This window comes from Candoia aspera, chromosome 2, assembly GCF_035149785.1.
Source record: "Candoia aspera isolate rCanAsp1 chromosome 2, rCanAsp1.hap2, whole genome shotgun sequence".
NCBI classification, from domain to species: domain Eukaryota; kingdom Metazoa; phylum Chordata; class Lepidosauria; order Squamata; family Boidae; genus Candoia; species Candoia aspera.
This window is the reverse complement of record NC_086154.1, coordinates 199575714-199598093: the sequence shown is the minus strand read 5'-3', so window position 1 is coordinate 199598093 and position 22380 is coordinate 199575714. Positions and strand designations below refer to the sequence as shown.

The 22380-nt window shown below is 37.5% G+C and overlaps 1 protein-coding gene across 4 annotated transcripts in view; it reads right to left on the bottom strand.

The window, feature by feature from the left end:
- LOC134491422 (transducin-like enhancer protein 4) overlaps positions 1-22380 on the bottom strand; it is a 153359-nt gene that overhangs the window by 96712 nt on the left and 34267 nt on the right. For all 4 annotated transcript variants that reach the window (XM_063295169.1, XM_063295170.1, XM_063295171.1 and 1 more), the window contains exon 5: positions 11217-11279. In XM_063295169.1, the coding sequence (XP_063151239.1) occupies positions 11217-11279 (63 nt within the window). The remainder of the gene's footprint in view (positions 1-11216; positions 11280-22380) is intronic.

Genomic DNA, 22380 nt, shown 5'->3' with positions numbered 1-22380 from the left:
AAGAACTGATGCAAGACTACATACACACAGAGGACATGTTTAAGTAGAATGGAAGTCCACAAAGCATGAACAAATTCAAGCAATTGCAAGTGAACATTAAACAGTAAGATAGGCACATTTAAGCTGGAGACAGCTTGCCTTGATTCTAGAAATTCTAAGTTTACTAGAAATAGTAAGAGCAAATAGTTTAAAACAAACCAAAACCTTCATATAAATCTTTGCTGCTGAAGATGTTGCATCTAATTTCTTTTTTTACCCATATTCACCAGCATCACTGGAATATAAAAATAAAGGCAATAATCAAAGAAACGTACTATTTGATTTTGTTATTGTAGGATGGTGGCCAGATGTTCCTGTAATCATAATGCCAGTGTTTCACAAAAATTATCCCTATTGTTGTAAAACGTTGTTGATCCCTTCAACTTGTGCTCCCACAGTGAATGCCTAGCTTGTCCTCACCTACCACTGGTTATGTCCACACCTCGAAAAGTCAACGCCTTGTAGTAGGAAGTCCATCAACACACATTAACTGCCTACACTACTCAGAACCCAGATTGAATGCATTGGGTTCTAGATCATTTAGAGACAATATGAGGTACCAGTCTCTTCAAAGAATTGCGGGGTGGGGCAGGGTATGTGGGAGATGAAACCAAGGAATACTTCCCTGCTTGTAATAGCATAGGACTTCAAACAGGGTTTAACATATTTAGGAAATCTTAGCCTAATAAGATTACTTCTAATCAATGTTTGGTATATTAGACAACAGAAACTTCCATCTGACACAATTTATCAGCACTACTCAAAGCACTGCTAATAGTTTGGGACTACATTAATTCCCAGATAATCCAAACGCTGAGAAGCATAAGGAAGGTTTAATCACATCCTCTTTCCAATCTGGGGTCTCTTGTACTCTGTACTCTGGCAAGAATAGAAAGGCACACAACTCTAATATTTTACACATGTATTGCTAGGCAATGTTTGTATTTTTGAATATCCTTTTAGTCTTCAATGCAATTTAGTCATTTTAGAATATGGCCTGACTTTGCAAATATTTTGCAAATAATTTTAAATGTTTAGAAAAATAGATGCAACCAAAAATATCACTAGTACTCCACACAGAGTTAGCCATTTATTTTTTTAAAAAGACACCTAAATACTACATAGTGACAGAAAAAAAGATTTAAGAATTAAAGGATTTATTTTCTGCTGATGGGAAATAGATGAGTTAGAATGTGTAGAAAAAAACAGGATGTAAATATAGTAAGAGGCATGTAATCAGTTATAAAAAAAAACTGGACAAAGAGAAATTAAAGACATTGTATTAATAAGCAAGTGGAAACTAAAGAACATCTTTATTCTATCACATTATAAAATATTCAGATAAGATCAATGAATTTAGATATGCACATCTAGAAAAAGTGGACCTGCATGAATTAGTTCTGATTGAGTTCAAACTGGGATTGAGAAAAGGCAGTTTTTTACACGAGTCTGCAATCTGAGAATAAACTAATTTAATATGAGCTGTTCAAGATTCAATTTGAAAATAAGAAAAAAAAAAACCTACAAAATTTGTCCATAGACAACAGTGGGGAACTAATCAACATGCTTCACAAGCTTTTGGCGGACTAGGTGAAAAGAGCAGGGATTACAAATCCTTAATAGGATATTAACCCTGACAAATTTCAATCAGGCATTTTCATGGAGTTTATATATATATTCCCCTGTACTTCTTTTTCAGGGAAAAAGAGCACAGCAGCCTCCAATTATCTAAAAAAAAAATCAGATTATCTAAAAAAAACATTTGGTTGAAAAAGTGTATTAATTGTGCTGAGAAAGTGAATGAAGCCCAAAGCAAAGTTAATATTTCCTTCCTAAGAGCACCAGTAGGCAAGATGGTAGTGAAATGATAAAACTCATTGGCCAGCTTCTCTTGTCAGGGGTCAAAGAACCCATCACACCTCCTTCAGCATTCTCCATTTATAGAAGTACAGTTGCAATAGTGTATACTGTCTGTAATAACCCAAGAACAATAAAAACACCATCCAAGCAGAATGTGCTTTGAATCCGCCTGATCTAATTCTGCTTCAAATTAGATCTCTGGTGTAATTCACACATCTGCTTTGATAGGTGATTCAATCAAAGCTTGGTCCAATAAAAGCACCCTTTTGAAGCTTTGTACAAACCTAGAAAAAATATAAGGTAAAGGTAACGTTTCCCCTGGACAGTTGTGTCCGACTCTAGGGGGTGGTGCTCATCTCCATTTCTTAGCCAAAGAGCCAGCGCTGTCCAAAGACGCATCTGCAGCCATGGGGCTGGCACGACAAGCACGGAACACTGTTACCATCCCACGGAAGTGGTACCTATTTATCTACTCGCATTTGCATGCTTTCAAATTGCTAGACTGGCAAGAGCTGGGGCGAGTGTGGGAGCTCACTCCATCACACGGCGCTCTGGTCTCAAACCGCTGTACTTGCAACCTTCCGATCGGCAAGCCTGGTATCTTAACCACTGAGCCATTGTGCCCCCTTTAGAATAAATATACTTGTTTTAAAATGATTAAAGTTAGCCAAGAAAATATCAAAACCTAGTAAGTCTATTGCTGAGACAGTCACCAATTCTCTCTTTCATCACAAGTGCAAATGATCCCAAAACAATATGGTGGTTAAGGCAGGTGGATGGGAATGAAAGCAATATAATCATTACTTGCGGAGGGAATTTAGGATTACCATCCCTTCAACCTTATACTGTAGAGCAACAGGAAAGATTTCATTTGTATCCATTTGTAATGTTGCTCTACTGCAGGTTACAGAGGAAGAGAATACATACATTCATGCGCTATTTAGTTTTAAGCAGGCTAATATGAGTGATCTAATTCACTTTCTTATTAAATTATCTTCAGTCTGCCAATGTATTTTAAATATATAAATAAGAATACATAGTTTGAATATCTTAACAGATAAAGTATAACTACTCAACATTATTCTCTAAGTGCCTTCTTCCTTTCAAGTACGTACCTAATGAGGTTATATGCTTTTGCAAGAAATCAGGCACAAACTGGACCACAATAAATCATGTAGAGTGGCACAATTACACCATAACCTACTTTATGCCCAATGCTGTATTATTGCCTGATTCTAGAAAAATGCACCACAAATAAGTTCTCATAAATATTTATGCCAAATCTCCTCTTTATTAATGCTAGTTTGTGGGGTATGCCCTTCTTACTCTGCATTATAACTACTGGAATAATAAAGATCTCGTACTATAATATTCATATCACTTCTTTGACAAATATGAAGTTTACGGTACTAGCAACAGGATATGAAACTGTTGAGCTATTCTTTTTCCTTATAAAGCATTTCTCAAACTTCATGTTGCATATTGGCCAAAGACTAGTTCTATACTATTCCCATCATGGGCCAACTAATTTCAGTAAACTTACCATTATGACACAGTTGCAAAAATATTTTTACAATTGAGATGACTGCTCAGAGTAGAAACTGCAGCATCTCCAAGTGAAAGAGAACAATATGGGGAAGAGAACAATGCAACAACTGATATGGATCTTTTGGTATCAACATATTCAACACCAGCCTTTCTTTATCAGAATGCCTATAACGTTCATCTACTATTCTGGGCATCTGGAAGAGAATTGTGACAGTTATTTCTCAGGCATAGATAAATTGACATCAACCATACTCGAAAGTGAGGTCTGGCAAAGGAAAACAGCCCAGATATTCTGAACTGAAAGTCTTCAAGATTTCCATATGCTGTAAAATTTCTAAAAACAACATTTCCCGAAAAGAAAATGGAGAATTTGCCTTTCTTATTGTCATTGTATTGATAAAAATAAGATGGGAAGTAAATGAAAGGAAGATGAAAAATGTAAGAAACTAAGAAAAAAATCTGAGAAATTTTAGTAAATTTATAATCTACCAAAAAAAATATATGCTAGTTTGTTATCATGTTGCATTGTGTGCCTCAAAGCTGAACTAAAAAGAGGAAGAGGAGGAGGAGTAAGAGGAGGAAACTGCATTTTCCTAACAAAGAGCTATATATGCTTAGTAGAAAAGAACTATACTTTTCCCAACCCAATCAGATCGGTTTGCAAAAAGTTGACAAAAAGGGGTAAACAGTCCCTGGTCCCTACTAAATAGTACCTTCAACACTTTCCCAACATGCATCAAGTAAATCTATCTTGTATTATTGTGTTGGATTTCATTTAATATCTTAAATCCAATCTCAGATTTGTTTATTGCATATTAAAATACCAAAACTCCCTCCTTTCCCAATAAAACTATAACAACAAGGCTGTCTTTTCTCCAGGCATGATGGAGAAACATCAGGAAACCATGATAGGAAACCATGCCAGTGGCCCTGGAAGATGCTACTGTAACTCTACATTATTGGAAAATGTTGGTTTGTATAGTCTTTAGAAACATCTTACAAGCTAAAGGGTGGGATGAATCAAATACAAACCCAAGAAATTAAGAAAATTACTATTAGGATCATTTCACACAGTCCACAAGAGGCAAAATGAAGGGTTATGCCACAGTTTCATAACACAAGTCTATTTATAATATTCACTGAAAATAATAATAGTAATAATAAATGCTGTACTCCAGAGATATCCCCAACCTGGTTCTGTCAGCTACCTTGGAATTGCAGCTCTTAGAAATGCCAGCCAGTATGGCACTTGGCTACAATGGCTAAGAATTCTGGGATATATGGTACCAGTACTTTTGGAAGGCAGCATGTTGGGAAAGTTGCTCTAGGCCCCTCCGCACACGTCTGGAATAGGCCTAGAGGACCTACTGCTAATAACATTGTGGTCTTGCCCTTCTTTTTCTTCACCCATCTTGTGGCACTGAGGGGGGAATCAAGAAACTAGTAGCAACAGTATGAATAAGAAGTAACAGCCTCTCCCAGTTCCCTTCCTGGCAAGCAATTAAATGGAAAGATAGGAAATGAGGATCTACAAAGAGTAAGAAAGCACCTTAAGGAAGGTTCTGGTTGAAATGTAATCAACACTCATACTATATCATGCTGACTCAGGTGCACAAACAAAGTTATGGTTCCTTCTGCATTATCTCTGGCAGCGTTTTTCAACCTTGGCAATTTTAAGATCTGTGGACTTCAACTCCCAGAATTCTCCAGCCAGCTTCAATTCCCCTTGAGAAGTCCACACATCTTAAAATTGCCAGGGTTGAGAAACATTGATCTCTGGTATCACATGTTTAAATGTGATTTCAAAAAGATGAGATTTACAAAGTTTAATAACCCTGCTGTAACCACAGCACCGCTGCTAATAAAAATGGTAACAGCAGCAGCTTATCGACACAAACACTCAATCTCTAGAAGGTAAAGGTGAACAAAGAGGTACTATTTTCAGTAATAGTCAAGCAGTTACCATAATATTTAGCTTGGCCCTAATGTGCAAAATTAAAATGACTTCAGAACCATAACAACTAGGAAAATGTAATATAAGGTATTAACTAATAAAATGTAACAAGCTGATAGACTTGCTCACTGTCTTAGCTAATTTGTCTTCAAGATAATTTATATTGCAAGGTGAAAAGTTCTACAGAGTACTGATTAAATTGCCCTGAAAATAGTTTGTACAATAGTGACATACTATGAGTTCAATCTTAACAAGAAACCTCTGCTGAATTTGATGATCTCTTGCATCAAACCATGTTAGCACAAGCCACTGATCTCTTGCAAAGTTAACAAGCAATACGATGAGGTAACCCAGCACTATTATCAGTGCATGCAGCCACTGCATTTTGTTCATTTTTCCCACAGGCACAATAAAGAAATGACTGATAACATTTCCTAGCCTCTTTTAAATTCCTTTACAATTATACTGTATGCAAAAAGAAATACCACAGGGAGTGCTTTCACCAGAGCATAATGCCTCCATCTTTTGAACTACAGGTTCCAAACACAATTTCTTTAAGGTGCTTCTGTTCTGACATTCACAAATAAAATAGCCCATCGAAGGAAAAAGAGACCTAACTTCTTCAGATCTTTTGCCTATAAAGGGTTCATTGAGGACATTAAGCCATTGTGGGTTTGGTTAGGCTCATTGTGACATAAGAACACACCCTTTGGTTTGGTTTGTACTGTGAGTCAATCAGGTGGCTACGGCTTCTTCAGTGAGCCAGTGATGAGCTAATGATGTATGAACAGAGGCTAGCCCAGGGTTTCTCAACCTTGGCAACTTTAAGTCATGTGGACTTCAACTCCCATGGCTGGCTGGGGAATTCTGGGAGTTGAAGTCCACATGTCTTAAAGTTGCCAAGGTTGAGAAACACTGGGCTAGACAATCAGGCAAGAACATGGTAGCAACAATTAGTTCTGCCCCAGCTTGTCCAGAAGAAGGACCAGGCTTGGAGGCATTTTGGTCTCTTCCAAAATCATCCTTAGGGAACAAAAGCATCAAGGCAGGCTAAGATACGATCTCGTGATTCTTCTAATCTACTTCTCTTTACTCCATTTGCCAGGAAGGCTGTGCTATGATTTGGATTCAAAACACAAAAAGATGGGTCAGAGTGCATAAGCCTGCCTTCAGCTCCTAATAGCTGCTGCAACTTCTCCAGGGATCATGCAGCTGGCAACCACAGGCTCTGCATGATGCCGGGCAAAGATGCCTTTGGTTTATGGACTTGCAGAGAGGTGCTAAGTATGTACTTTGGTGCACTTCTAAGCAGCTTTTTGACTTCCAATCAGAAGCACTGCACAGCCCTATTTGCCATATATTGTATAATTCACAGGTACAAATGATCCAGTAGTACCTCTTTTGGGAGAGATGGGTGGTGGCTAAATTTGAATAAATAAATAAATAAAATATAGATAAAAGTTTAAAGTGAAGCCTTAAAACTATCATCCATGGATCATCTATAACCATGACCTATCCTCTTTTTATATTATTTTTATTCAAATGAGGTAATTTTCTGGCTAAAATCTCCATCCGAAAATAAACAAAAAAAAATCTGTAACCCTGGAACAGTACTGTTGCTTAGGGTTAGCATACAAAAACTTAGTGACCAAAATGGAATCTTCAACTTTTAATTAAAAATGCAAACAAACTTGCAAAGAAAAGTTACCATCGAATCTGTCAGAATTAAATAGCCATTCCACCAAAGTAAAAGAAAAGAAAAAAGAAAAGCAGTATCTGCATGATTATTTTTCTAATTCTTTAACTTTGAGAGTAATATTGTAACATATACAGGATACATTGTTATGTCATTCACTTATTTGAGCCAGCAAATGTTAGCATTGCTCCTCTTCTGGAGGGAAAAACAAACAAAACCTCAGAGCTGTGCTTCAGTGTGTTCTCTCTCTACCACAGAAAATTTGTTAGCAATCCAAGTAAAAACTGCAGTAAAATTCCGTATCACAACAGTGTTTTTCAACCTTAAGATGGGTGGACTTCAACTCCCAGAATTCCCCAGTCAGCATGAATTCTGGGAGTTGAAGTCCACCCATCTTAAAGTTGCCAAGGTTGAGAAACACTGTAATTACATTTATTTTGTTTGCTGGAGAATCTTTCCTTTTTGAAAACCGTAACATATGCTGTTTTGTTCTTTTCAATTTCTTACAAAACTTTTTGAAAACGATTTCTAAGCACTGCATTCCTTTCTAAGATATCTAATACTTTCTATACTGGAACATCAATGCTTCTAGGACTGGGAAAAAATATACTGCAAAACTCTGACGTTCCATCAAATGGGCTACTTCAATACTACCAAAACTAACAGCATCAACAGCAAACAGCAATGAAGTCAATGAACACTAGTGCACAGTGACTCCATTATCCAAATCCTGCAATTGTGTCCTTCATGCCTATGAAAAAATGCTTCTAATGTTCTGCATAAGGGATCCATTTTGAGCATATACTGGGTAGTACCCTCCTTTATCAAAATCTTGAAGATAGCAGGTCTGGAATCTTCCAATTTGCATTTTATTATTAGTGGTGAAGTGGTTATTCTCAGACTGACAACAGGAAGTGAGAGCTACCTAACATAATCATTATATGTGGCCCTTCCAAAAACACATGGAAAAACCACTTCTGTATCAAACTAGATGCTGATTCTGAACTTTCCCTGAAATCCCACTTTCTTCACTCTGGTCTGTCTTCTTGCTGGAACTACTGATTTATTTTTATAATATAGAATGAAAACATGATATAATCCTTGAGGGGTGGTAGTTAGTTTGTTAAATCAACAAAGATAATGAAGGATCATTAAGGAATTAGGATTTTAGAAGAAGGCAAAGATCTTCCGACCCAAAAGCACATTCAAATTGTGATATGAAACCACCTAATTCTGCTAATCCTTCAGAACTGAATATGCAAAGTTTTCAGTAAGAATCGTGTAACTGAAACTTTAAATCACTAACTGGTTACTGGAAGGTTTAGAAATCTACAGAAATGCAGTGCTTCGGAATAATGTCTCTCTGCCATTCCCCATTAAGAGCAAACCCAGGTGACACTGTGCAGAAGGAAAACACTCTCAAATATTTTGCATCTGTGTAATTTAAGTAGAGCACAGACATGAGATTTGGCCTCATGGAAACCAAAGAAACAAACATGGAGATTTAGTGTGACACCACATTTCAACCAATCCCCCATTCTCCCCTTTATAAGATGCCAATATCCCGGTTCCCATCACATTCATGTGCCAACCAAAAAACTCAGAGCCAAAATAATGCCACCAGTGCCACTTTGCAACTGGCTAAGGCCATTGTTTAAAAACAGCTACTGCATCTTTTAGATTTAAAAAAAAAATCTGCCTTTATCTATCACAGTCAAATGTCATCTATCTTCAGTCTTTTGTATGGCAGTGTTGTGCCTGGTAGGATCCATTATTTGTTGGCTCCTTCTCCTTAATTCCAGCTTGTAACTAGATACTGCCCAAATGCTCTTCAAAGGGGCCATATGTTTGCATTCATTTACAACAGAACAACACTAATGTTGCCTAATAAAGAGAACACTTAGCCTGGATGTGGCTGGCCTAGATGTTAACTCCGCCTCCCACTCAAATGTGGCAAATTACTAAACAAATCATTACCCAAGCAAGGTAGAGCTGTGAAGTAGTGGAGAAACTACTAAACTAAGAGATTAACATTATAGATTCAATATTCTACATTTCTCAGCTGTGTTCCACTCTAAATAGTGTTCAGATGTGGATATGATTAAAAAAAACCTTTAGAAAGAGAAGTGGGAGAATTTGACACATTTCAGCAATGATTAGCACAATTCTAGGAAGGCATTGCTTAAACAAAAGTGGTCTGTGGTTACTGCCATTTAAAAATATGTTTCCTGTGGACACCAGATGTTTGATGGTGAAAGGAGAGGGCAGGGTGGTGGCACTGAAAAGGAGAATATTCTAGCTTAGTTTCTAGTATGAACTCCTTGTGCACAATACAGGGGAACATGACTGTGTGGAGGAGGCAGGGAGAGAATAATATAATCCTTCAGCCAATGTTTTCCTTCTAGAATTCAACTTGAAATCTATTAGAAAATCTGGTATGTGCCCTTTCAAGAATCACATTACCCCAATTAGGCACGAATATGACAGGATGTACAAAAAACTGGATGATGGAAAAAACCACAGCATTGCTTATATAATTAGCACCCAAGAGATTCCCAAGATGCAGAGATTTATCTTTAAACACCTGTTTATAAAATCAATAAGAAGATCAAGCAACACAAGAAGATACTTTGTATTGTTGATCATCTGCTGCAGATGTATTTGTAATTTCAGTGGGTAAGTCAATTAAATACTGCTCCTCACCCGTTTTCAAATTTGCTTTATTGCTTAAACATGGGAGAAAAACTGATTTTGTAAATTGGGATACTACACAGAAATGGGAAAGGGATGTATCTTCAGATTTCCAAAGAGAAACATTCAAAAGTTGCAATCACCAAGGTAAGTAAACAACCTACAAATCTAGAAGAAGATGCTTAGTATTCTTAACTGCTAACTTGTTTAGCATTACACACTATAGGTTCAAGCTCACTTCAGAGACCTACCTGGCCTTTTTACTAGAACCTCAAGCTCTATAAATTGGAGTCATATGAAAAATAGTGACTCAGGGTAGACATTATGAGTAAAATTAAGGACCTTAGAAAGCAAGAAGTTGCATTAGCATCTGAACTGAGTATTCAGCACTCTTTGCACAAAAATTTACTCTTGCTTCTTTCCCCCTCACCGAAGCAATTTTTTTTCTTGAGTTGAAGAATAATTGTGGGGGGATGAGTGGAGGGGTTCGGAGAAGCAGTGAATAGAGAAGGACACACCTGTATTAGTCTGTTTATTGCCTAGAGCAACATATTTTCTGCCAAGCTAAACTGCCAGGAAGGCTGCATAAATCATGGCTTTCCAGCAATTTTTCAATATCTCCTATTAGATACCAGCTTGACAGGGTCATATTTTTTAGCACCAGTGTACTGGCATGACAGGCAAACATTTTTATAAAGTGGCCTAAACCTAACTGGTATTACAACCGGATGAAGCACTGTAGGATGCAGCGATTTCAACTGGTTTCACAAGTCACAATTATGTGATTTGCCTTCTCATATTATGGTGTTAGCAACTAACTTAAAATAGTTTTAAAGAAAAGAAAACAAAGACTAGATCTGTGCAAGGAGGATAGTCAATGGCTTTTTCCAAGATAGCATGATAATGCCTTGCTTATCAGCATATAGTAGCTCCATCTATTTCTTGTCGAGGAGAAAAATAAGGCAGGCAATATGTTTTAGATTACAACTCCTACTACCCCCGACCATTGGCAATGCTGGCTAGGGCTGGTGCAAGTTGTAATCCAAAACATTTGAAGGGCACCAGGTGGACAACTCCTGTAAAAAGAATAGCTATAATTTCCTTGTCCTGCCTGTGGCTTCCAGAACTATCCAGCTGGCTGCTGTCACAAACTGAATCCTGAATCCTGCTTGTTTTTGCTTTTGTGCTGGTACTAAAGGCAGAGATGCTGCTGGCACAAATAATGTAGATCATCATTTAAAATTGCTTCATGTGTCCATACAATGAACAAGTTAATATTAACACAATGGGGTGGACAAAGAGTGAAACTACAGGAAAGTGAAATATAAACACTTTCAAGCTTTGTGCTGCTGGATAGCCCTTAGCTCCTCTTTAGTTAAAGCAGTTCCCTGTAATTTGAGGTCAGCACATGTAAACAACCACCCTTACCTCCTGGGATAAGAACGGAATGACCTGGGCACATATGGCATTCAGCCTCTTGACAATTTCCGCCTATGGATGAGAAAGAAAAAGTTAGTGAGCAACAAGTTACAAGCATATGATTGTGGTCATATATAAAAAGAAAATGCATTTAAAGTGGTGATTTGGACAAAGACAGCTCAGCCCTTTGGATTGACTCCAGATGTTATAATGGCATACTTTTAAGTTTGCACCATAGCAGCTACAGTAACTTCCATGCTTGAGAAAAAGGAACCACCAATGGTTTGAGGTATGTGGCTCTTCCACATTTGCAATAGAATCCCTGTTCTGTTCAGAAAGAGTGGGTAATCTGTAGCCTATTGGTCACATGCAAGCTCCTAATCCCCCAAACACTCACAGACTATGTCATTAAATGTTGGTGGCAAAACCGCTGATTTCCAGCTGCATAAATTTTAGTGATTTTTCACATGGATATTTTAAGCTTCAAAGGAGCTTAATAAATCCTTTCTCCCCTTGCAACCCCTAATCAAACAAAACTGACTGAAAACTTGATCCCATTCCTGATCATATCATTCTGTTTCCAGACACATCCTTGGGGTCTAAATACCTGGGAAAAAAGTGTTACCTCCTCTAGCAAAAAACAGTTACCTCTTACTGGTATAAAATAACAATAGTTGAAGTTTTAAGTTTGCACCGTAGCAGCTACAGTAACTTCCATGCTTGAGAAAAAAGAACCACCAATGGACAGAAGCTCATTGTGCTGTGCACACACTAAAGTTGATCAGAGTTAACTTTGGAACCATTTACCCACCATGGCCCCAGAATAGAAAGAAAGCACATCAGCTTTAATATTTTAAATCCAGTCATAACACAGCCTCCCCCTCAAATTATAGTCCAGTGGGGTTTTGCCCATTCAGTTGCCTTACATTCTTCCACACTGCCACTGATTGTTGTATGAAGGAATACAGCCACGATCCAGTTGTGAGAAAAATTAAAAGAACTAAATATTTATTATCCAAATAAAAAGAATACAACTTTTGGAAATTTGACAACTGAAAATTATAAAAATGTACAATGATTAAAATGCAATTAAGAATGACACCCAACAGCAATTATGTGGGATCCCCAGAAAATAGTGTCAATCCCTCTCTTTCTCTCTCTCTCTCTCTAAAAAAAAAAAAGCAGACACTAGATACCAAGAAGGACATGGAAGTCCTGAATTTCTGCCAGGACCTGGTAAGAAACTAAACTTAGATAAACCAATTGATGCTTGATCCAGCCATGACAGATTGAGACGCTACTCAAGTAGTATTACTATCTGTTTAGTCTGTAGTAGCATTCCCTTTGAAGGACCAGGTAAGCAGTCTTGGTGGTCTGGAGTTGAACACCTGGGGTTTTTTTTTTGGAAGGTCAGGTCTGGAACATAGATCTGGCCACGGTCATCATATGCTTTAATTGCCTCATGTTTTGATAACTGTACTGTAATGTGTTCTACTGATGAATGTACTTTTGGAAAATGTCCAGAAAGTACACCTAATACAAAACATACAGCAGGTGTTGTTGCAAAAACATTTTTTTAAAAAAATCATCAGATAATATGAACAGAAAGTTTGAAGGAAAAACAACAGAAAAATATACCTGCAAACGATTTAGACTGAAAATATGAAGAGATGGCCATGAGGAAACAAAGAGGTGGTCCCGATGGGAGACAAAAACAGACAATCCAGACTTAATGTTCCTCAGAGCAGACACGTTGACATCAATAGGACAAATAAGTTATGACTGAAATCTTAATTGATTTCTTTGGGTTTACTTGTAGCGTGAGCAAATCTGCACTGAAGCCACTGAGATATAGTTTTAAAAATTCTGGACTGGCACTGTGGAGACTCAGGTTCAAGTCCACTCTTAACCATGATAGCATATTGGGTGACTTTGGGCCAGGAACTCTTTCTCAGCCTAACCTATCTCACACAAGGTAGTTGTAGTGGGATAAAATGGGATGAAGGAGCACTACAAAGGCTGCCTTAAGTTCCTAAAGAAAAAGTGTGATAGAAATCTAATCAAGAAAACAAATAAATAATGAGAACTAATATAATTGCATTCATTACATTGGACAATAATAATAAAAACTCCAAAGTGCTTGAAATAAAGTTTTAAGGAACCACCCATATATACCATCTTTATAAGTGAGCCCTTTATAACAAAATAAGACACCAGTTATAGTGACCTGAAAAAGTTTCTTAGAAAGTTAAAAGAGAAAACAATGTGGACAAGTATCATGAAAATTAATATACAAGTGGCTGGGGGTGGGGGAGAGAGACAATGATCAACCATATCGAAAAGTGAATACTGAGCAGAAAGGAAATAAAATATTCCTTCTATTTAGACAAATAAACTCACAGTAATAACATAAAGTGTGCAAGTTTAATATAGGAAGAGATTGATAAAAGTAAAATAGTTATATAAAAATAATTCAAATGGTGGAGGAAAAATTTCAATTAAGAAGCAACAGAAGAGAAAACTAATCATTACAAGGAAGAATCAGTAGATCTAAAACCAAAACAAACTCAGCAGAACTAAATGAGATTTAGAATAGGAAAAAATGTTAGAAGTCAGTGAAAGTGCACAAATACAAAATCAATTCAAGAGAGAAGAACAATTTGCTTAAAATATATATGAAAACAGAATTTAAGGACAAAAGTAGTTATTTTCGGAGGCAAAATAAAAGAAATCATTCTCGGTAATTGGAGAAAGAAAAAATGAAGAACAAAGCTTTGAGGGTGACATAGATTATTTGCAAAGCTGCGGAAAAGTAATCAAAAAAGACTCGAATGACAGAAATAGGGAATGAAGAACAATAGATTCATCATTTTAAAAAAATGTACAAACTCAGGGGAACAACCACAAAGAATCAACCAAAAGAGATGGCATAACAAATTGCAAAAATGACAAGAAATAGTTTTGAAAAATAAAATGGTCCAAAGAAAACATGAGAAATGGAACCAAACAGAAATTGTAGTAAAAAATGTTGATGTGCACTCCAGACTCGCACCAAAAATGTTCAGCTGTTCAATAATACAGGCAGAAGATAATGCAATCAATTAATATAGCAAAATCAGAAAAGAAAGAGAAAATGTATTTTGTTTTGTGCATGAAACAAATACATAGAGGCTTGGAAGTTCAGTCAAGTGTTCCACATGGTTGCAGTTTGATTGAACTGAAACCCAGAACATCTGATTGTACCAGGTTCTGGACGAGACATAGTCCAGAGAGATCTTATGGGGCAAAGTTACAGCAAGGCTGGTATGCCTTACTCTCTCTTGTTCCTTCTCTGCAAATCTTGAGTGCCAACTTGGAAATCTCAGCACCTTCCTTCCCTTTTCATCAGCTTACCTGCCACCATGCTTGAATTTAATTACCCTGCCCATCTTTCCCTGTAATTTGCTCAGCACCTTCCTTTTCCTTACCACCCTCTGCTATTGGAGGTGTTTTTTTCCTACTGTCCCCACCCAGGAACACTTCCATCCAGAAAAGTATATTTCTGGTTTGAGTCCAAGCACAGATGCACAAAACTCTGGTTTGCATGTGGAATGGTTTGAATATGGACCATTTGCCTCATCCCTAGAAAGAGAGAGCTAGTTTGGTGTAGTGGTTAAGGCATCAGGCTAGAAACTGAGAGACTGTGAATTCTAGTCCCGCCTTAGGCACAAGCCAACTAGGTGACCTTGGGCCAGTCACTCTCTCTCAGCCCTAGGAAGCAGGCAATGGCAAACCACTTCTAAAAAACTCTGGCAGGAAAACTGCAGGGACTTGTCCAGGCAGTCTCTGAGAATCAGACACGATTGAACAGATTATAAAAAAGAAAGAAAGAAAAGGATAGTGCTGATAAATTAATGGAAACATGGGAATCTATGATTGAAGAAAGAAATGGATAGAACTAGCCTCACGAGGAGAACATTCATAAAGAAAAAAACCAGAAATGGCTGGGAAGAAAGCAACCCTACCCCCAAGTACTTTGCAAAAAGTCAAGTACTGCAAAAGATGCTCTTAAAAAATAAAATAATAAAAAAGGAACAGAACAGGGAGAATTTTTTTTTTCCTGAAAGTTATTCTATCTTGCAAAGTTCTGGGATTTTTTGTTGTGCTAGTATTAAGAATTGGCAAAATGCATAAAAAATGTACAGAAAAACAAATGATAATCAGACAATAGAAAAACAGAATTAATAACATCAAGAGGAAAGCAAGACAAAGTCCAAATCATGACAATTATAGTGTTAGCTTAAAAAAGACAGGAAAGTGTTCAAAAAAAGAACGGGAAGTAAAGATCAACCCTCCAAATTATCAAATACATAAACAGGGATAATACTAAGGTAGTCCTTGGGTTAAAATGGCAATTGGGACCGGGATGGCTGTTGCTAAGCAATGCTGTCATAAAGCACAATGTCACATGACTGCATTGCTTAGCGACAATTTCTGTTGCCTTCATAACCCCAAGACATGCAGGTTGTTAAACAGGAAGCAGCAGGAGACCCAGGTAAGGAGCACTGGGGTGCTGCAGGGGGTGGGGTGCGAAAGGCCTTGAGAGAGCTGGTGCAGGCTGTGTGCGAGCGCAGAAAGGCTGGAGTGTGGATGGCACAGCGCAAGCACAGGAAGGCCAGTGGGACTTACCAGAGTGACTTGCAACGTTCCCTGCCAGGTTTTCCATTGACTTTTCTTGTGGGATGATGACAGGGAAGGTCACAAATGGTGATCATGTGACTGCAGGATGTTGCAATTATTGTAAGTGCAAGCTGGTTGCCAAGCACCCGAATCGCAATCATGTGACCACGGGAGCACTGCAACGGCTGGAACTTTGAGGACCAGTCATAAGTACCATTTAGCACCACTGCAACTTTGAACAGTCACTGAACGGGTGGTCTTTAAGCGAGGACTACCAGTATACCTAAACACTTATAAGATAGAGGAGTAGAACTCTCAGAAGTAAGAAACTAATCTTGATTAGCCCTAACTAGGAAAAGGGTTTTAAAGTCCTGAAAAATGATAGCCTTATTAGCAGCTGAATGACACTAAATCTATTTTCTTTTCTTCCACTATACCCATTTAAAGAAACATATGCTGCTGCTGTAGAGATTATAGACTCGTAGTAGGACCAAGAGTCAGGTTAAAAACACCACTCACTTTCTTTTAGCTTCATCTACCTCAGAGAGATGTCAAGATGAGCAAGAAAATGAGAGGGCGTATTGTGAAAAATGTTCTCCAGAGGCCCTAGTGAGTTGCTGCCATTGAGGAAAGACAATTCAGATTGGACTGAGTCAATGAATAACCCGAAGTTCAATATACAGTGCTAGGAACAGATACAGTATAATTTAAAATGTAAATTTGGAATATCATGTCTCTCAGCAAGATATCCAGGCAACTTCTATTGTAAACTGGTGAAGTTTACTTTAGTTTCTTATCAGTACATTAGTATTTTTAAATTGGATAGATAGGGTTTGAAGTCTTTCCCTTTCAAAAGATTGCATACCAAGAAGAACAAGCCAGCAAAAGGAGGAAATCAGAATTACACAAGTACAAGTGCATCTGTCATCTGGGTAATGATTTTGCATGAAAGAGCATTTTGCCACCAAAAGTAATTGCAAACTGACCAAAAGTAGAAGCCAATTCAAAACATCCCTTTACAGGTAGGTCTCTCTTCCTCTTCCTATCTAAGTCAAACGCAGAGGGTGGATTACAAAGTGAAAGGCTATTTATTTATTTATTTATTTATTTAATGTGAACTACCTTACACAGTTTGCTCTCATTTCTGACAGACAAAACAGGGCCTTTCAGTAACATTTTACATTCACCAAATATCTGCTGTTGTTTTTTTTTTAATGAGAAAAATATATTAAAGGATGTGGAAATTCTGCTGAAGTAGGATGAGAGAGGTGACCATTGTCCAGCAACTACATTTCCTTCCTTTGTGTCTTTTAAAGGGATATTTACATAAATAGAAACATCCAGTTTCCTAACCTGCTTAAGAAAATTCTGAGTCTTGAATAAGCAGTCTTTATTGGTACATAAATTTCATTCATTCATTCATTCATTCATTCATTCATTCATTCCTCACATTTATATAGCTCCCTATCTCACAAATGTGACTCTGGTCAGCATATAATAAAAACCAACCATAAAAAACAAACATTAAAACATTCCATAATAAAAGGCATCAATATTTTTCAAAAAAGACTAAAAGAGAACATCTTTGATGTTACAAACCATGTAGCTATCTCAGCAATTCTCCAGTTACAACGCATATGGAGCCATGGTGGCATGGCAAAGTATAATGGAGAGTACGTTTTTCCTTTTTTTTTTAGAATTCCAAGTTTATTTTATTGTTCTAACAAGATGGAAAGGGCCATTCATATACTGGCATATAAAAGTGTACTATCTGGCATATTTTTAAATCCTTTTTTATTCTAGGCAATATTTTATAAGGTGTCCTATATAAAATAATCCGACTTGTTTTTAATTAGAAGTAAGCCTCATTCCTACTATTATAACAGAGCTTATTTTCAGTAATTCCCAGTGAAATGCTTACATTTCTGCTCAAAAGTTTTGCTGAGTTCAGCTGGACTTCTCAGGTAAGCTGATTGCAGCTTTGATTTTCTATTTCTTTAGGAAAGCATTAGTTTTGTAAAAGCAAAGCTGGGAAGATACCTAATGCTGGGGGGTGGGGGTGGGGGAGGGAGTTGCATCTTATGAAATTTAAGCAGTTGTGTAATGTAAAAAGCTGAGGAAAAATATATAAAAAAATCAATGAGGAAAAGAAATCCATACTAAGGCAATGAGTTATGACATCAGCTAAATGTTTAATAAGTTCTTAGCTATCTTGCTACAGAAAAAATATTTTAGGAAATAAATCCCACCAATGTTGCAGTTGCTAAAAAGAAAACCAGGTGCTCAAGCCAATTTTTTACCAAAATGTTCCAACTAGCATCGTCATCTGGATTTCATACTGTATTTATTTGAATATTATATTTGTATTTATATTTTTATGGTATTTTGATGTTTTATTCCAGTTGTAAACCACCCATAGTCCCCCCTTTGGGGGGAGATGGGAGGTGTCAACATTTGATAAATAAATAAAATGTATAAGAACATATTAAGGACTAGCAGCATACCTGCCTATTAGCTTAAATTTTGATAATACTAAATAATATATGGAATAATTTTCTAGGGCTATACATGACTTCATCCTGCATATTTTCAAAACCTAATCTTGAAAAGCACTATAATGCAAAACTAAAAGCACTGAGGAGGGGTAACTTTGTTCTTTTAAAAAAAATCAAAGAAAGAAAAATTTGGACAAAAAAATATACCTCTTCCCCTCATTTTTACACTGTTGCCCTTTTTTCCCTTAGACCTTCTCTTCTGTAATCCTGATTAATATGGAAGGAACAGTGTTAAAATTCATCCCCCTTCAGGTTGCCGCATTCTTGCAGAATATTCTGAAGCAGCAGCACTGCCAGTTCTAAAATTGGTCCTCAGTACCCTTTTTTCAGGGCCTTTCTGCACTTTCTCATTCCACGTTCTCTTCTTTATTGCCACTGCCATTTGCTCTTCCCCAATTTAAGAGGACTCCAGGAATCTGTGTGTCTCTGACAGCAGGGATTAGGTTACTAGACCCAACACTTTGTACCAAAGGGTGCCACTAAAGTGCAGCCATTTTCTAGAGTGACACTCTGAGACAGAGAGAGAGGTCTGAAGCAGTGTTTCTCAGCCTTAGCAACTTTAAGATGCATGGACTTCAACTCCCAGAATTCCCCCCATGCTGGCTGTGGAATTCTAGGAGTTGAAGTCCATGCATCTTAAAGTTGCTGAGGTTGAGAAACACTGATCTAAAGTATGGGATCTAGTCCCACTGAGGTACACCCATTTTCCAGATGACGGTAAGACTTTACTTCTTATGGTCACCTACCTTCAGATGAAAAACCTGGAGAAAGCAAAGCAGTGAGAGTCCCACTGCATCTTAAAGAAGGCATTTTATAAATATCTTAATAAGGCAATTAACCTGTGGATTCCAATCCAATCTCACATACCTCACACTTTCTACCCAATGCTCTCTTTACAGCACGTCTACCTATGGCCCCATCTTGAACCATTTCAGTTAATGCCTTTTAGGAGGACAAGGATTGCAAAGGAGCATCCCACTGTGTGGATTTTGACTTACAAATCTCTGGATCTAATTCTAAGAGATGTTAAGAGGGTCTGCATTTACATATGAGAATACCTTTCATCAGTATGCATTGTTAACTGAAAAGAAAGCTTTTACCTAGGAAACCTAGGAAACCTCAGGAAACAAAATACTTTGTATTTATAATACAATAGACTAATGGAGCTACTCTTCTGGAATTTGGCTCTAAATTGGAAGCATGCTGAGGGAAGATCTAAAATGATGGTGTAGAAAAAGCAGGGAAGGGTTTTTTTACTCTCTCTTTCTCTTTCTCTCATAATCCAATGAACGTGAATGGTGGGCAATTCAGAACAGCCAAAACTGTAAGCTTGCTGCCAGAAGATGAAGCAATGACCTCCAGCTAGATTGGCTTTAACAAGAGATGAGCTAGGTCCATGGCAAATAAGGCTATCAATTGCTGTTCTTCACAATGGCTGTATTTATCTCCAGTAAGATGCATCAGAGGCACTTTGCTTCTGAATATAAGCTGCTGGAAAACACACCTGTCAGCATACTTTCTGGCTTTTCTCCTGCTGGTGGACTGCTGATAGGTGTTTGGTGAGGCACTGCAGAAACAGAATGCTGGATTCACAGGCTCTCAGGTTAATCCAGCATTACTCTTGTGACATTGTAGTTCCAATTTCAGGACAGTACGTTACTAATGATCAAAGTCCCACATTTCGAACTGATTGGTGATACTAGAATCAAGATAGTGCGTGCACTCCATGCCCTCGTAAGACTGAAGGTGTTTAGAGGATGGATAATATTCATGGGAAGAAATATGAAAGCAACTGAATAAAGTGTGCATGTGTAAGAGAATCCAAAATAGAGAAACTGAAAAAATTAAAATGTATGGATTGAGTTGTATGAATGCTGAAGGGGAAGTGTGTAGGAAGAAGACTTTGCTTCAATATAAACTGTTTATAGATCAGCAAGGAATGCCAATTTACATGACCTCAGAGTGATGTTAACCGCTCCAAATGCCTGTCCATCTTGGCTCTCTGCCAATAGCCAACTGATTGTATGTGGCCAATATATACACATGTGTTTACAATGGTATAACATTTTAATCCTGTGTGAAAGGAAGCTGTGCTTGATGATCCAACCTAAGCAGGAATGTCAAGCAAATATCACAACAATTGTCTGAAGTGACCCTGATACAAGGTTCATTGCAGAGCTATTTAATTTGGGACTTCAACATCCTTGTTTTTATTTACTCAAATAGGTTAGGCCAGAGTGCTGTAGGCCAATGTACACCTGTTGCTCAAGGCTGTAGTTTATCAGCACGCAAGCTTGTGTACACAATAGAGTCCAAATGTTTTGACAGAATTCATTCTGGCATTTTAAAAAAGCTGTATCCAGTACTAGTAAAACAGAAAGCAATCTGTGTAACTCTCTTCTACTATGGACCTAATTTAAAAGGTCTTGCTCTACTTTATCACCTCCATCCTTTCCTTCTGCCACCTGAAGGAGACCAAGTCACCTATTGCACAGTTGGACAATCCAGACTAAATGTACAGTTGCCTCTTTGTAACACTGCCAGTTGTGTAGTGAATTCATGCTTATGCTGGGCCCTTAGCTCTAGTCTCATTTTACTTTTTTAGGTTATTTTCAGATCATTCTTGTTCTCCAGTTCTTATATCTGCATGTTCTGCAGCTATGGTTTTATTTGCACAGCCAGTTATTCCAAACTGAAGCAGAGGCACAAAATTGTTTGTCATTAATCATAATATTCTTTTTCCCTTCCATTTCTAATAGTCTACATACTTTTATCCCTTGATCATATGCAGAATATTGAAAAGGTATGCAATCCTGTAAAATCAGAATATATGAGCATGTAAAGGAGCCACCCAGATTTTGGTTGGGAGCTGCCCAGACTTTGATATAAGATGGATGGCTATATGAATGTTTTAAATAAGTAAGTAAGTAAGTAATCTTGGAATAATTTCCAGCATGAGGAAATTTGTGTCACATATGTATTAGCAGATCAAAAGAAAATTGAATATTATTTAATCAGAGTTTTATCCACTAACAGGGGAGTGATGTAAATATGAAATATTATCTAGACAATGTTATTTTGAAGAAAAACGCATTCTTCACCCCATGTGACATGTAGCTTAACAGAATGATCTGCTTTTTTATTTTAGGGAAAAAAGTGTTTTTAAGGAGAAGGAAAGTGTATTAACAAAACTGTGGCTTGTTAGTGTGTCATTAAGGACTCGGGAAGTCTTTGCAGACAGACTGATTCAGTGATGGAAATTAATCTATCTGCCCTGAACTGAATCTCAGGCACATGCTGTTTGGAAGGAACTCTCAGAGCAGTGAGCAATTATTGTTGACCATTACTCAGTTTCTAATTGCTGAAGTTGGTTTGTTACTGTTCCTTGCATTTTATTTCCTGCTGAAGGGTGCATATAAACTGGAGAATTGTAAAGTTCAAAGAAACCAATGTTAACTTAGGTCTAAGCTTGTGGATGACAAAAGAGGCTCCATACTTAACCATTAGGCTTGTGTAAACTGGGGAAGAGCAGAGAATATTAGCAGTACAAATAAATAGCAAGCATTGCTCCTGTGATGCTTTCTCCCGGTTGCATCCCAAACAGCTTCTTGGTTAGCTGACTGAAAAGATGCTTAGAGTGAAGATGGTAGAGAACCAGAAATGGACATGACTGAGCACTAGTAAGAGTTCACATCTGAACCCTTGGGGTAAGAGTGGCAAAACACCATTCTTCTCTGTGTTTACTACATCCACAGACTCCCACATACAGCAGATGTCCTGTTCAGAGTAACCAGGGCTCTTTGAGGGAAAGATGGATGGAACTAAGCAATTGGGCAGAGTCTGCTGTGATGAGCAAGCATCTTATGTTGCAATATGGGGTTCTTCTGAGTTTGTGGACCACAAAGGAAGTGGATACTGGAGTAGTGTAATTTGAATTGTGTCACCTATAGGCTTGATCC